General features: G+C 42.8%; 1 protein-coding gene across 1 annotated transcript in view; it reads left to right on the forward strand.

The window, feature by feature from the left end:
- Positions 1-17,456, forward strand: part of Cfap53 (cilia and flagella associated protein 53) — a 43,654-nt gene that overhangs the window by 11,736 nt on the left and 14,462 nt on the right. Inside the window, exons 5-6 of the mRNA XM_052742544.1 lie at positions 545-763; positions 3,323-3,539. Coding sequence (XP_052598504.1) covers positions 545-763; positions 3,323-3,539 — 436 coding nt within the window. The remainder of the gene's footprint in view (positions 1-544; positions 764-3,322; positions 3,540-17,456) is intronic.

Raw genomic sequence — 17,456 nt, forward strand, 5'->3', positions numbered from 1 at the left:
CAAATGCCCGTGATGGGGTGATACGCTCCATGGCGGTAGCGCTTTCTGGCTGGTTAATATAGTTTTCAGGCTTGGAGTTTGGGGCTGGTCCACTAAGCACATTTCCACTTTGAAGTCTCATGGTTTCTTAATAATACGCTCAAGTCTAGATGTACAGGTGTGCATAGAAGCACAAGGCCCGGAAGACTGTGGGCTGGCATGCGGAGCATCGTGGTGAGTGATGAGTAATGGGATCAAAGATTATTTACATTTACTTTTGTGTGTGTGTCACTTTTGGACACACACCTGCCTATTGTTTACAGTCACACACTGAACAATTCCGACAAAGCTTTATTGCTGGCTCAGCTATGTTAAAAGGCAAGCTCCCTTTCTACAGCCCCTCTTAATGCAGCTGTGTGTGTGTGTGTGTGTGTGTGTGTGTGTGTGTGTGTGTGTGTGTGTGTGTGTGTGTTTCCAAGAAATCCCTTAGGCTCACCCCTTTGAGCAAATGCATCGACTTACTTGCGTCTCTTAACTGTGCCCATCCATCTTGACTGCTCTTCAGGAGAAGAACAACGCACAGGTTAAGCTAGAGAAGGAACAAGAGAAGCTCCAGAAACAGAAGTCCAAACGGGAAACCAGGAACAGTTTGCAAAAGGCCGTGCAGGAGAAGCTGGAGTCTCTGCAGCAGGAGCACAGAGAGGAGCAGGACTTGAACATGAAACTTGTGGGAAGGGCCCTTCAAGACTTGCAAGAGGAGGCAGATAAGAAGAAGCAGAAGAGAGTAAGGCGTTTATTTAGTGCCTACTGAATGCTGGTCAGGATTGGCTGTTGTCAGTCTTATGGGTTGTTACTATCTCTCTCTCTTTTTCAGTTAGTGGATCAAGTTCAATTTATTATTATTATTATTATTATTATTATTATTATTATTAATAAGAGATTTTCTATTCATTTTACATACCAACCACAGATTCCTCTGTCCTCCCTCCTCCCGCCCCCCAGCCACCCTCCCCACAACCCACCCCCCATCCCACCTCCTCCAAGGCAAGGTCTCCCATGGGGAGTCAGCAGAGCCTGGCACATTCAGTTGAGGCAGGTCTAAGCCCCTCCTTCCTGCACCAAGGCTGTTCAAAATGTCTCACCATAGGCACTGGGCTCCAAAAAGCCGGCTCATGAACTAGAGACAGGTTCCAATCCCACTGCCTGGGGGCCCCCTAAACAGTTTAAGCTAAATAACTGTCTCACTTATCCAGAGGGCCTGGTCCAGTTCCATGGGGGCTCCTCAGCTATTGGTCCACAGTTCATGTGTTTCCACTAGTTTGGCTAGTTGTCTCTGTACTTTTTCCCATCATGATCTCGATGTCCCTTGCTCATAGAATCCCTCTTCTCTCTCGATTGGACTCCTGGAGTTCGGCCTGGCACCTGGCCGTGGATCTCTGCATCTGCTTCCATCAGTCACTGGATGAGGGCTCCATGATGACAGTTAGGGTATTCAGCCATCTGATCACCAGAGTAGGCCAGTTCAGGCACCCTCTCAACCATTGCCAGTAGTCTACTGTGGAGTCATCCTTATGCATTCCTGGGAACTTCCCTAGCACTCTGTCTAGAAAATGTCACCCTGAGTGAAGTAACCCAGACTCAGAAGGACAAACATGGTATGTACTCACTCATAAGTGGGTACTACATGTAAAGCAAAGGACAACCAGACTGCAACCCACAGCTTCAGGGAGGCTAGCTAGTAAGGAGGACCATAGGAAGGATGATGCATGGATCGCCCAGCGAAGGAGAAATAGATGAGATCTACATGAGCAAACAGGAGGTGAGGGGGGGTAATGGAGAGCAAGGGATGGGGGTTGAGAACATAGGGGAGTGGAGGTTTGAGCTGGAACAGGGACAGAGTTGGGAGAGCAAGGAAAGAGATACCATGCTAAATGAAGACATCATGGGAATAGGTTTGTTACTTTCTGTGTGCTTTACGGTGCAAGGCCCCGAATTCAGTCTCCAGCACCAGAAAGGAATGAAGGGAAGACAGGAGGAAGAGGGTAAGAGAGGGAGGGAGGAGGGGAGGGAAGACTATAAAAGATAGTTTTAGTAACCCCAGCAGTGCAGGAGCACTCCAGTATCTCCACGTTCTCTTTAGCTTTTGATATTGTCACTCTGTTTGCTTTATTATGGTACATGTTGACTAATATCTCATATGACTTTAATTTGCATTTCACTAATGGTTAATGATGTTGAACAGTGTTTTATGTTCTTATTTGCCCTCTCTATAGTCTCCTAGGTGAAAGGTCTCTTTATGGGTTACTTAGGTCATTCCTGTTGATGTTCCAATCAACCCATTGTAGGGTAGCAGTATTCCCGTTGAAAGTGTGCTGGTAACTGCTTTAGGAAACTCTTTGAGAAAGCATTTGAATCAGCTTATTCAAAAATGTGCTGTCAAATACTTCAAACAGATGCAAAGAATGGTCTGAGCCCCCTTGTGTCCTTAGCAAGCTTTAGAAAACTTCAGCTAAAGTCCATTCTTGTCTTGTCTATACCTACAAGCACTTCTGAGTCCTTTGAAGTAAATTCCAGACATAATAGTGTACCAATGATTGCTTAAGTATATGACAGCACAAGATAAGGATGGTACCTTTTAGAAGACTGCTTTTCAGGCTGCCTTAGGGGTTGACAAGATGGCTCAGCAGGTAAAGGAGTCTACTATCAACCCTGTTGATATGAGTTCTTTCCCCAGGTAGACAGACAGAGTCTGTTATTAAAAGTTGTCCTTTGATATTGCCCCTGACCCCCACAGGCACACACACAACACACACACACACACACACACACACACACACACACACACACACACACACATTACACATTCACATACCAAATAAATTACCATGTGTGGTAGTTTGAATGTAATTGGCCCCCATAGCCTCTTAGGGAGTGGCACTAATCTCTTAGGAGGTGTGGCTTTGTTGGAGGAGGTATAGCCTTGTTGGAGGAAGTGTGTCACTGTGGGGGTGGGCTTTGAGGTAGCCTATGCTCAGGATACCACCCAGTGTCTCAGTAGACTTCCTGTTGCCTACAAGATGTATGACTCTTAGCTACAGCTACAGCACCACATCTGCCTGCATGCCGCCATGCTCCCTGCCATGATGATAATGGACTGAACCTCTAAAACTGTAAACCACATCACCTCAATTAAATGTTTGTTTGTTTGTTTTTTATAATAGTTGCTGTGTTCATGGTGTCTTTTCACAGCAATAAAAACCCTAAGATTCCATGTAAGTCAAAAAAATATACTTGCTCTTACTGATGTGTTCTAATAACATGAATTAAATTCTATGCTGTGTAGGAAGACATGGAAAGAGAACAGAAGATATACAATGACTATCTAAAGCAGCGACGAATGGAAGAGAAAGCCCAAGAGAAAGAACTAGACAGAATACTAGAGGACATAAAGGCCAAGAAGCAGGCTGAGAAGGATCAGGAGCTGGCCCTTGAAAGGGAGGCAAGGAAGCGACTCCAGAATGAAGTCATGTGTACAAGAAAACTCCAAGTTCAAGAAAAGCGTAAGGAACTGAATTACCTCCATCTTCTCTTTGCCTTTACTTTTTAAAAGTTAATTGTTTAGTTAGCATTCAACTCAAAATGATGGGTTTCGCTGTGACGTTTTAATCCATACATGTCATTACAGTGTACTCTCCTTCACCCTTTCCCCACCATCCTCTCGTACCCCCCTCTTCCATGCTCTTATTTTAACCACCAAAACATTGAAGTACGTATCTGTGAAATGTCATGAATGTTTCAAGTACTAAGACTCCTGCTTTTGCGAACCTTATCTAATTAGAACTGGAGACATAAATGAATGAGAAGCTTCACATCCTAGCAGACACTGCACAGTCCCAAGGGAGGTGTTCTCAAGGTCGAAGAGCAGTGTGTACTCTGAGTGCCATTTACTTTGAAGATTATAAAAGAGAGGAAATGGTGGGAGGCAGAAACTCACCTCTTCCTCCTTCCTTTCATCTGTCCCTCTTTTCTTTCTGAAGGTGTTTCTATCCCTGTAACTGTGCAAGTCATTTTTAACAGCCTGTAATGTACTGAACCTTGAGAGATCCTAGGTGTCTGTTGAAGTCAGCTCAAATGGCTCATTCACTCAAGGCTCTTTGTGTTCCCCCATTCAAAGCGTATCCTTCTCTCCAAGGCTTTAACTATGACTTTTTGACATTTCAGATGACTGATGGACCAGAAGGGTCTCCATTCAGAGGCCATTCTCAAAGTTTGGAGAGGTCTTCCCCCCTTTTCTATCAGCAGTTAGTCTACATCAGTTCCCAGGTGTTTCATAAAGAACTTTCAATTATTCGTTTGAGGGTTAACTTTAGTTTAAGATTTCTGGAAGTACATGTGTGCTGTGTTACCCTTGACTCATGGATCTCCCTGGACCGAGTTGCCCCATACTACTAAGTGACAGATTCTATTAACTCTGCCTTAGAAGCCAGATCAGAGACTTCTCAGGTCAGGCCTATCTGTAGCTGTGTCTTCCTCCTCCCTCTAGCTGATTCTGCATACTAGCTAACACACTCCCAACTGTATGATAGATACCTATTAACGAAATGGGCCTCTCCTCCCTATTCATGCCATATTCTCAAGGTCGTGTATTCCTTTCTCAAGGGCAAGATGACACCCCCACACCCTTCACTCCCCCAAGCCCCCACCCCCATCACCTGGGAATCAGAGACAGTCTGAGTGCAGGTGTGTACTGTAGATTACGAAAACCTATAAGGGACCTCTACTCTACTACATGGGCCTGAGCTCTCCCTAGAGTTCCTGCCATGCTGGTATCTGCCTATCTTTATTAAAGGTAATATTTCTTCCAATAAATCCTCCACAGGCCTGGTCCTTTTGTCCCTCTTCCCCCTTCCTCCTAATAAAGCTCTCCGATACTAAGCAACTGGGTTCTGTCATGACCATGACCTTTCCTCCAGTAACCAGCACTGCTTATCATTCATTTCAGGATGCACAATATAGGGTAAGGTAACCAGGCCCTCTTCTCACACTTACCCTCTTCCCCAGATATCCTGCTCCTCCATTTCCCTTCTGGAAAGAGCAGACCTCCCAGTGATATCAACTGAACATGGCATAACAAGATGCAATAAGACTAGGTACAAACCCTTATATCAAGGCTGGATGAGGCAACCCAGTAGGAGGAAAAGGGTCCCAAGAGCAGACAAAAGAGTCAGAGACACCTCCACTCCCATGTTAGGAGTCCCACAAAAACCCCGATCTAAAACCAAAGCATATACACAGAAGACCTAGCACAAACCCATGAAGCCTCCATGCTTGTTGCTTCAGGCTCTGTGAGCCCCTGTGAGCCCTGATTAGTTCATTCTGTGAGCCGTGTTCTCCTGATGGCCTCAACACCCCTATCTCCTACAATCCTTCCTCCCTCTCTTCCACCCAGTTCCCCCAGCTCTACCTAGTGTTTGGCTGTGGGTCTCTGCATCTTCTCCCATCATCTTCCAGAGGAAGCCTTTCTGATGGTGATTGGGCAGGGCACCAATCTTAAAAGGTCTTAGTAATAAATCAAACCTGGAGCCAGGTATTGGGGTGAATACTGGAAGATCAGAGAAGCAGAACAAGCCATAATCACCTCACCTCGCCAATTCCTCAGCTGATTCTTTTCCTCAGACTGGAAACCTTTGAGTCCTCATCCAGAATGGATCTCAGCTGAACTGTTGCTCAGAAGCCTAAAAGCTTAACCAGTTCTAGTTCCTGGTCCTCATGCCTTATATACCTTTTTGCTTTCTGCCATCACTTCCTGGAATTAAAGGCTCACTTCCTGGGATTAAAGGTATGAGTCACCATGCCTGGCTGTTTCCAGTGTGGCTTTAAACTCACAGAGATCCGGATGGATCTCTGCCTCCCAAGTGATAGGATTAAAGGCATGTGCGCCACCATTTTCTAGCCTCTGTATCTAGTGGCTGTTCTGTTCTCTGACCCCAGATAAGTTTATTAGGGTGCACAATATTTTGGGAACACAATATCACCACAAATATCATTAGGAATCATTTCATTGACTTTTTTTGGTTAGTCTTATTTGGTTCTATCCTAGGTCTTTGAACCATTCAGCTTCCAGTTCCTGGCCATCCAGGCAGTGTCAGGCATGGGCTCCCTCTCATGGCACAGGCCTCAAGTTAGACCAGTCATTGGTTGGCCACTCTCACAAGCTCTGAGCCACCATTGCCCCAGCACATCTTGCAGGCAGGACAGGTGTGGGTCGAAGGTTTTGTGGTTGAGTTGGTGTCCCAGTATGGGGGAGGTCTTTTAAACATAGTTCTCATAGGGGATAAATCCCTCCCTATATGGGGTTCATTGGGCCCAAATCAAAGCAAAGGAAGGAGGTCTATCACCCTTTACTGGACTCTAATAAGAGTTCTGTTAGAGTTTCTTTTAATGTCCTATTTATTCTTTTTACCTGCCCAGACCTCTGAGTTCTATATGCACAATGAAATTTCCAATTTTCCCCCACAACTTACACTGCTAATTGAGAGGTTTTGGCTATGAAAACTGGTCCATTGTCAAACCCCATTGCCAAAGCAGGGGACCAGTTTGTGGGGGAGCTTTTTAAGCTACTGTTTGAGCAGTTTCAGTCTGAGTAGGGAATGCTTTTATCCTCTTAAAGTACTCATAAAATCTAGTAAGTACTTTTATCCTTCCTTTGCAGGCCAAATATCAGTGAAGTCAGTTTCCCAGGGTTCACTGGGCCATTGGCCTCTCATTTAGACCCCTTCCTGGGTAAGGATTTAATTGAGCACAAACCTGGCATCTGACTGAGACATCTCATATTAGGCTATCCAGTCTAGGTGTAATATACCTTGGTCTGAGCAACTCAGAAAGTTTTGTAGACCCCAGATGATTAGCCTGGTGAAGGTTAGTTACCAGAGTCCTGCCAGTTTGTTTCTAGGAGAATGATTTTTTCCTCTGGTGTCTTCCACCAACCTGTGGGTTTGAGGTGTCCACTTTTTTTTTCTTTTTGCATCCTCTCTTTCTTCTTGGTTGTACCATGGAGTCTCAGGCACCCCCTGGTCAGGGTATGTCCTCAGAATATTAATAGAGTCCACTGGTCTTGGGGCCATTTGTTGGTTAGCCAGGGCAGCAGACTCCTTTACCTCTTGCCACGGGGGAGTCATCTTTTTGACGTCCTTGAAGTAGAGCAGTGGAGGATAGCAATTTGTGGGGGCAGCCAAATAGCTTCTAGAAGGGCCAAGATTTAATGTCCTTTCCTCCAGCGGTGAGAAGCCCTCTTTCACTATCAATAATACCATGGACATGCACAGTAGAAAAAGCAGAGTGGCTGGCTACATACATGGCATTGGACTTTCCTTTTCCCTGTCTGAGAACCTGGTTAAGATTGGTCACGTCTGCTCTGTGGGCTGAGCTACCTGGCTTGGATTCAAATCAATTCAATTAAAATACCTACATATTCAGATATGTATCTGGTTTCATCTTTCATCTCATGACAGTCATGGATGAGCACCTATGGGCCATCATCAGGCAAGAGGGTAGCAGGATTGATGGCAGTGGGCTTTTCAAACTGGACATCAGGTTGGTCCAGGAGTAGGACTTGGTACTGGGTCACACAGGCATTAGACAGCGGGCATTCGGGCATTCTGGTGTTCTTGGAGGTGGCCCTCAATGGTGTGGGGGTGCTATGAGTATAAGATCCTGACCCAGAACTAACTTCTCCTTTTTTTAAAAAAAAGACTAGTGGTAGCTCTTAGACAGATGGGCTATCCTGTGGCTACAGGGTCCAATCGTTTGGACAGAGATGTCATAGGGTGTTTCCATGGCCCCAGAGTCTGAGTTGAAATCTCTTTTGTAATGTCTTCTGTTTCGTGGACAAACAGATGAAAAGGTTTTGAGACATATGAGAGTTCTAGGGCTGGAGCTGAAGTCAGAGCTGTTTTTAAAGCCTTGAATGTCTTCTGTTTAGTCTCAGTCCAGATTAAGGGGCTCAGTAGTCCCCTTTGTGCTGGTGTATAGAGGCCTTGCTATTTCTGCAAGCTCTGGTATCCAGAGGCAGCAATACATACACCTGGGAGCTCTTGAACCTGTCTCTTTGGAGTCAGGATCTGAAGGAGTGCAGCAATCCTACTCTGAGACCGACTCCTTTTGTCTCCCTTCAGCTAGTAGCCCAAATAGGTGGCCCTGATGTACAGAAGTTGGACTTTCTTAGCCTACAATCTATAGCCCAATCTATAGACTGGAACTCTTGAAGCAGCCCCTCAGTGGCTCTTTTATAATTTACTTTCCCAAGAAACCTCTGACGGAAGGGCAGGAGTTCAGCATTTAGCATCTCATCAAACAGGATTGGAGAATTTTTAAATCCTTGGGACAACATGGTCCAGATAAGTTGCCTTCTGTAATCTCTCTCTGGGTCTGTCCCTTTAAAAGCAACAATGGCTCAATTCAAATGCATCTTTCAGGTCCAAGACAGTGTACAGCTGTTTCTCTGGAAGAATCAGACTCATGAGAATCAGAGGTCTCAGGTTTCTTCACAGGCTTGAGAGGTGTATTCCACAGTGACTGACAGAGCGCCAGGATGGTGTACAGAAGATGCTGTCTCTCCAGTCCAGGCAACATGGACTGCAATTTCCCTTTGTTTCCAGGCTCTTTGGGAGTTGTTTAATCTGGATGGAGGTAGTCGACCTGGTTAGTTGAACTGGTATAGGAACTTGGTGTTGGGCCAGTCCTGGGGGTTGGTTTCTGCCCATACTGCCAGGAGTATTTGTTGTTAATCTGAGAGAAAGTCCAGCTGTATCTCATTGTCAAAGAAGGTGATGGTGGCTTTCAGTTTATGGAAAAGGCCTTCTCCCTATCAGTTCTCTGTTGTTAAACACCTTTTGAGCTACCCCCAGCATCTGGGACCTATTTATATCTTTAATTTTTTTAAACTTTTGTAACATTTTCTAATATCTGAGGCCAACTGGATGACAAAGGGAATCTTTTCAGCAATTGTCTTTAATGCTTCTAAAGGGGACCTAGCAAACATTGTTTAAAGTCTCTTTGGTCAGGGTTGGACAGAAGAGAAAATCCATTCTTTCCAGGCGGCATTGTCCAGCAGCAGTCCCCCCATCCAGTCTAGGGCCAGTTTTTCTACTTTTTTTTTCAGAGGAAGGTAAGTTTTAAGTTTTCCAATTATATGGATCATTGACCGAAAAGACGTAAATCATGGAAGGGAAAGAAATGGAACTTCCCCTTTTCCCTTCCCTAGGGCTGTTTGAGCAGGTGAGGAGCACAGGGAACACACACCTGGGGAACTGCTTCACCGTCCCTGTGTGCATTCTGCTCAGATGTCAGGGAGCCCTGGATGAGAGGCCCAGCTTCTCCATCCCCTACACAGGGACCTACCTGGAAACAAGGAAGAGCTCTGGGAATGGGACAGGCGGAGCTTTTGTTTTGTTTTGTTTGAGAGTTTCTCTGGGTAACCTGGCAAAGTCAAAAGGATTTGGGTTCCCAATAGGAGGGGGCAAAGACAACACCATGGAGGGGGGTGTCTCACACCAGAGAAAACCACTGATCAATACAGGGAAACAGAACTAACAGGAACACACACACACACACACACACACACACACACACACACACACACACACACACGTGGCCACCACACATTGGAAACACACAGGGGAATTTGATGACATCTCACACAGATTCTGGATATGCAATGGCTGTGTCCAACCTCTCCTATGTGTCCTAACAGGAGGTGCCTTAACCAGACTTACTGTTAATTCCACGGGGTGAGAATAAGATCACTACCACAAATTTTGAGCCAAACTTGAAACAAGCTTTATTAAATAATAGCCAGGATGATGGACACTGGCCAGGTCTATACCCAGGACTCCTAGAGAATGGTACCAAATTACATTAGTCAAAGGCTTATAAAGGCAAAACCCAAGGGCTACAAACTTCCCATCCTCATCCAATAGGAGGCAAACACGCATCCTGATGTACTTCCTGCCTATGTACCTCCTGCCTATGTATGATCAAGCACACATCCTGTGCAGTTGGGGCAACCAAGCTTGCTTATAGAAGCAAAAACACATGGCTTGTTATCTTATATGAACAACAACCCCTAGCATTACAGGACATTATCTGTTCTTGGGCAAGTGGGGCTTACAGGTTAGAGGTATTGTTTTATAGATCTCTTAAAGCATAATAATTTAGACTTAAAATATAACTTTAGCCCTCACATTATCTCCAGAGGTGACAGACCAGGAAACTTTTTATTTTGTTTCCTTTTGAGGTGGAGCTATCAGACTCCTCAAAAGTGTTAGGTAGTGGTTGATCAAAGGGAATCGTGGGGGCCTGGAACATCTCAGGTTGTGAACCCCCTAGAAGCCCCTTGAGCACCACACTCTTTCCTGTTCCAAGGGGTTCTGAGACCCCCCAGTGTCCCAAGGTCTGGTCTCTAGAATCTTGGTGGAACCTCCAGAGATGTGGGGTATGCACCAGAGAAGACTGCTCAGACATGGGTTTAAGCCAATGGAAAGTCTTTATTAGCTGGCCAGTGACTACATTGAGTGTTCAGGATCTCACTGAAGCCCCAAGCCTTTCTCAGGGTGAGCTTCTGAGCATAAAACCATATCATGGGTTGACATACTTCTGTTAAAAAGAACAGGTAGCTAGAAGTGGAACTACAAGAGCAAAAAGGCAAGGTTAGTACATTTAGAAACATTCCCAGAACTATGGACTTTAATGAATTAGGTCTTTGTTTTCTTTTTGGCTGGGGGTTGCTATCTATGTGATGAGCTTTATGGTCTGAATGGTACCTCCATTATGGAGTCAGTTATGCTAAGATCAGGGGGCCTATTACATATAGCTGGAAAATATTTTTCCCATTCTTTGGACCTGCGACTTCACTGAATTAGCAGTTTATTTTGCTATACAGAAGTTTTTTAAGTTTCACGAGATTCCCATTTGTCAGTTGTTGGTGTTATTTCTCATGCTACCAGGGCCCTATCCAAAAAGTCCTTACTTATATTTGTATGTGGAAGCATACCCCCTCTATCAGTTTTAAGGTATCAAGTCTTACATTGAAGTCTTTGATCCATTTGGAGTTGAATTTTGTGCAGAGTGAATGTGAGGATCTAGTTTCATTCTTCTTCATGTTGACACTCAGGTTGTCTTGCACCATTTACTGAAAATGCTATCTCTTTTCCAGTATACCCTTTTTACTTGTTTGTCAAAAATCAGGAAGCTGTAGTTGCATGGACTTACATCTGGGTCTCTATTCTACTGATAGAGTACTCTTATTTATTTGTTTTTGTGCCAGTACCATGCTTTTTAAAATTATTTTGGCTCTGTAATATAACTTGAAATCGGGTGTAGTGATACCTCCTACAGTATTCTTTTTGCTGTGGGTGACTTTGACTATCCTTAGTCTTCTGTGTTTCCATATACAGTTTAAGATTATATTTTTCTATATCTGAAGAATTTCCTTGGTGTATTGATTGGACTTGCATTGAATCTATAGATTCAATATGGTAGAATTCTATAAGATCATCATTTTACAGTACTGTTTTTTCCAGTCCATGAATGTGGGAGGTCTTTCCATCTGCTAGTATCTTCCTTAATTTCTTTCAGAGTCTTAACATTTTCATTGTAGTGGTCTTTCATTTTGTCAACTAGGTTTATTCCCAGGTATTTTCTTTTTTTTTTAGTGGGTAAAGTGAAAGGAATGGTTTCATTTGTTTCTTTCTCAGTCTATTTGTCATTGGTATATAGTAAGGCTACTAATTTTTGCATGTTAATTTTATGTACTGCCACTTTGCACTATATTTTGAAAGTGTTTATCAGTTCTAAGGGAGTTTTGGGGTAGAGTCTTTAAAGTATCCTGTGTAAAGAATCATGTCATCTACGAAAATAGATATTTTGACTTCTTTTCTATTTATACCCACTTATTTCCTTCCCTTGTCTTATCGCCGTAGCTAAAACTTCAAGCACTGTATTGAATAAGGGTGGAGAAAGTGGAAACTTGTTCCTAATTTTAGTGGGAATACTTTGAGTTTCTCTCCACTGAGCATGATGTTGGCTGTAGGTTTGTACTGGATAGCCTTTATTATTCTCCTTCCATCTTTAACTCCTCCATGACTTTTATCCAGAAGGGATGTTAGATGTTGTTGAAGGCTTTTTCTGAATTTATTAAGATGATCATGTGATTTCTATCTTTGAGTCTCTTTATGTGGTGAATTGTGTTTATTGATTTATGAATATCGAGCTGTTCTGCATCCCTGGGAAGAAACCAACTTCTCATTCATGACGTATGATCTTTTTTATGTGAACTTGGATTTGCTTTGCTAGTATTTTATTGAAAATTTTTGTCTTCTGTTTTGTCAGATATTGCGTAGCTATGGCCATGTGTTTCCTAGTTCCATTTGCTTGGAATATCTTTACTCCTACTTGTATTCTAAGGTAGTAACTATCCTTAATGGTAAGGTGTATGTCTTAGAGGGAGCAAAAAAAGATGGATCCTTTTAACTTTCTTTTTTAATTAAAAATATTATTTTAAAATCACATGTAGGTTTGTGTGTTTACATGTGGATATGTGCATATGAACACTGATGCCCTCAGAGACCAGAGGCATTGGACCCCTGGAGCCAGAGTTATAGCTGGTTGTGAGCTGCTAAAAGGGTGCTGGGATCCTAACTCTGGTCCTCTAGAAAAACAGCAAGTGTTCTTAACTGCTGAGCCAGGTCTCCAACCCCTGCATCCTGTTTACTACTCCAGTTTGTTAATCTGTGTCTTTTTTATTGTGGAGTTAAGCCCATTAATACTCAATAATATTGAAAGATGTGTTTTAATTGCTGTCATTTTTATGATTTTGTGATTTTTTTAAAAGATACTCTTTGATTGGCTGCCCTGATATTGTTTATTTTTCCCTGTGGCCTCTTAAGTATGTTTATCCTTCTTTTTGGTCTGAAGTATTCCTTTAAGTATCCTCTGTGGGGCTGGCTTAAGGGTCATAAATTCCTTTATTTGTTTTTATCATGGAAAGTTTTTGCTCCCCCTTCGCTCATAACAATAGTGCTGCTGAATATAATAGTCTAGGTTGGCAGTTGTGTTTTTCCAGAGCTTCAAGTATCTCTTCCCAAGATTTCCTAGCTTTGAACATTTCTATCAAGAGCTGGTAAGATGGCTCATGACTGATGGTGCTTGCCACCAAGTGTTGTGGGATAATCTTTTTGTACACTGTGAAGATGTATCTTTGCCAAGGTGCCTTCTGAGTGGTTTAATAAAGAGCTGAATGGTTAACAGCTATGTAGGAGAGGATAAAAGGAATTTCTGGGGAAAGAGAGGAAGAGGAGAAGGAATCTAGGTGTGCAGATTATACCAGCGAGACTTGGAGCAAGTCAGACATACAGTACAGAGGAGAGGTAACCGAGGCACGTGGCAACAGGTAGATTAATAAAAACAGTTAATTAAATTATAAGAGCGAGTTGAGGAAGAGCCCAAGCTAAAGGTCAAGCTTTCATACTTAATATTAAGTCTCTGTGTCATTATTGGGGAGCTGTTGGTCCCACAAAGGAAAGTCTGGCTACATTTGAGAAAGCTTGCTACAACCAAATAAGTCTCCGATGACCTAGTCTTGATCCTCAGAACCCACACAGTAGAAGGAGAGAACAGACTCTCACAGATAATCAACACATACACTTAATTAATTAATTTAAATGTAAATTTAGAAGTTGTTATAGAGTTTTCAGCTGTTATTCTAATGGGCTGCCATTATATGTGACTTGGTCCTTCTCTCTTGCAGCTTTTAATACCCTTTCTTGATTTTGAGATTTTAGCAATTTTGCTGTAATATGTGATGGGTCCCTTTTCTGGTCCCATCTATTTGGTATTCTGTTGGCCTCTAGTAGCTGTAGGGGCATCTCAAGATTGGAAATTTTTCTTTCATAACTTTATTAAAAATGATTACTTTGCCCTTGACCTGGAATTATTCTCCTTATTCTATGCTCACATTTCATGGTTAGATCTTTTTGTAGTATCTCAGAGACCCTGTATGTTCAATTCATGTGTTAACTTTCATATTTTCTGAGGCTGTGATCCTATTCTTCTACTTTGTGTTTTCCACGTGGCTCATTTTCTTACTAAGGCTTTCCATTGAACTTTTCATGATTTTTTTTCTCATTTCCAGCTTCATTTCACTTTGAGTTTTCTATTAGTTTATCCCTGTCCTCTCAGCTCATTGAGGTGTTTGTGTCCTCTTCAAATTCTTTGAACTCTTTGAATTTGTTTATAACTGTCCTTTTGAATCCCGTGTTTTCTTTTCTTTTTTTAAAATTTTTATTCATTTTTACATACCAACCACAGTTCCATCTCCCACTTGTTCTCCAGCTCTCCCCTCCCCCATCTCCTCCCAACCCACCTCCCAGCCACTCCTCCAAAAAGGTAAGACCTCCCATGGGAAGTCAACAAAGCCTGGTACATTAAGTTGAGGAAGGACCAAGCTCCTCCCCCCTGCATCAAGGCTGAGCAAGGCATCCCACCATAGGGAATGGGCTCCAAAAAGCCAGCTCATGTACCAGAGATAGATCCACTGCCAGGGGCCCCTCAAACAGACCAAGCTACACAACTATCTCTCACATGCAGAGGGCCTAGTTTGGTCCCATGCAGGCTCCACAGCTGTCAGCTTAGAGTTTTTGAGTTCCCATGAGCTTGGTTCAGTTGTTTTTGTAGATTTACCCATCCTGATCTTGACCACCCTTGCTCATAGAATCCCTTTTCCCTCTCTTCAGCTGGACTCCTGGTACTTGGCCTGGTGCTTGGCTATAGATCTCTGTATCTGCTCCCATCAGTTATTGGATGAAGGCTGTATGATGACAGTTAGGATATTCACCAATCTGATTATAGGAGAATGTCAGTTCCTGTACCTTCTCCACTATTGCTAGGAGTCTAAGCTGGGGTCATCCTTGTGGATTCCTGGGAATTTCCCTAGTGCTGCTTTCTCCTTAACCCCATAATGCCTCCCTCTATCAAGATATCTCTTTCATTGCTCTCCCACTCCCTCCCTCTCCCAGTTTGACCATCCCATTCCCTCATGTTCTCATCCTCTATTCCCTCTCCTCTATCCCCCCACCCCCAGTTTACCCAGGAGATCTCATCTATTTCCCCTTTCTTGGACAATCCACGTATCCCTCTTAGAGTCCTCTGTGTTACCTAGCTTTTCTGTAGCTATGGATTATAGTCTGGTTATCATTTGTTTTACATCTAGTATCCACTTATGAGTGAGTACTTACCATGTTTGTCTTTCTGAGTCTGGGTTACCTCACTCAGGATGATTTTTTTCTGGTTTTAGCCATTTGCCTGCAAATTTCATGAGGTCATTATTTTTACAGTTAAGAAATACTCTATTGTGTAAATGTACCACATTTTCTTTATCCATTCTTCAGTTGAGGGGCATCTAGGTTGTTACCAGGTTCTGTTTATTATAAATAAAGCTGCTTTGAACATAGTTGAGCAAGTGTCCTTGTGGTATGATTGAGCATCCTTTGGGTATATGCCCAAGAGTGGTATCACTGGGTCTTGAGGTAGATTGATTCCCAATTTTCTGAGAAGTCACTGTACTCATTTCCAAAGTGGCTATATATGTTTGCATTCCCACCAACAGCAGAGTATTCCCCTTACACCATATCCTCTCCAACATAAGCTGTCATCAGTGTTTTTGATCTTAGCCATTCTGACAGGTGTAAGATGGTATCTCAGAGTCATTTTGGTTTACATTTCCCTGATAACTAAGGATGTTGAGCAATTCCTTAAATGTCTTTTGGCCATTTGAGATTCTTCTGTTGAGAATTCTGTGTTTAGATCTGCAACCCATTTTTTAATTGGATTATTTGATATTTTGATGTCTAATTTTTTGAGTTCTTTATATATTTTTGAGATCAGCCCTCTGTCAGATGTGGGGTTGATGAAAATCTTTTCCCATCCTGTAGGCTGTTGTTTTGTCTTATTTACCATGTCCTTTGCCTTACAGAAGCTTTAGCTTCAGGAGGTCCCATTTATTGATTGTTGCTCTCAATGTCTGTGCTACTGGTGTTATATTTAGGAACTGATCTCCTGTGCCAATGCATTAAGGGCTACTTCCCACTTTCTCTTCTACCAGGTTCAATGTAACTGGATTTGTGTTGAAGTCTTTGATCCATTTGTACTTGAGTATTGTGCAGGGTGATATATATGGATATATTTGCAATCTTTTACATGTTGACATCCAGTTATGCCAGCACCATTTGTTGAAGCTGCTTTTTTCTTTTCCATTGTACAGTTTTGGCTTCTTTTTAAAAAATCAAGTGTTCATAGGTGTGTGTATTAGTGTCAGGATCTTCAATTTGATTCCATTGGTCCATGTGTTTGTTTTTAAGCCAATACCAAGCTATTTTTATTACTATAGCTTTAGTAGAGCTTGAAGTCAGGGATAGTGATGCCTTCAGAAGTTCATTTATTGTACAGCATTGTTTTGGCTATCCTGGGATTTTGATTTTTTTTTCCCCTATGAAGTAGAGTATTGTTCTATCAAGGTCTGTGAAGAATTGTGTTGGGATTTTGATGGGGATTGCATTGAATCTGTAGATTGCTTTTGTTAAGATTGACATTTTTATTATGTTGATCCTACCTATCCAAGAGCATAGAAGATTGAATTCCATATTTTCTATCTCATCTAATTTGTTCTCCTTTGGGATCATTACTGTACCATTGGTGCTTGGGTGGGGCACACTGTCTTCTTATTCTTTTTTGTATTGGGTGTATTTTTCCAACAAGTCCTGGGTATCTGGAGTTAGTTTGTTGGTTGTGAGTTTTGTTATGTATTTTTAGCTTACCAAACCTGGTACCTGTAGGTGATCAGTGGGCTAGACCACTTGGGAGGAGAATGGAGGGTAGGAGGTGGATAGAGAAGAGGAGGCTGTCTTTCTAGTCCACTCCATGATGGGCTGCTTGTGGCTGGTAGACTGGAGCAGGCTCACGAGGCTAGGAAGGGATCATGGGCATTGAAGATGAAGGGAGTACCTTGCCTATTCCCTAATCAGCAGGTCTGGCCAAGACATATTTTAATCTGTTATAAAAAGGTCACTCACAAATTTTCAGTGCAGAATGATGAGAAGAAATCTGTGTGGATCACAGCTTTATTCTTGGAGAGAAGTACATCTCCCTTTTGTTTTTGAGACAGAATTCGACTATGTTACTGTTGTTCATCGTTTTTACTCTTTTGAGGGGCCTGCCACCTAGCTCCCAAATAAATCACATGCAGGGGCTTATTCTTAATTATGAATGCTTGGCCTTAGCTTGGCTTGTTTCTTGCCAGCTTTTCTTAACTTAAATTATCCCATCTATCTTTGGCCTTGGGGCTTTTATCTTTCTCTATTCCTGTGTACCTTTCCTTTCCTTCTTAGTCTGTGTCTGGATGTGTAGCTGGGTGGCTGGGTGGCTGG

The sequence above is a fragment of the Peromyscus californicus genome, unplaced genomic scaffold (genome assembly GCF_007827085.1).
Source record: "Peromyscus californicus insignis strain IS unplaced genomic scaffold, ASM782708v3 Scaffold_17__1_contigs__length_78620276, whole genome shotgun sequence".
Classification (NCBI taxonomy): Eukaryota; Metazoa; Chordata; class Mammalia; order Rodentia; family Cricetidae; genus Peromyscus; species Peromyscus californicus.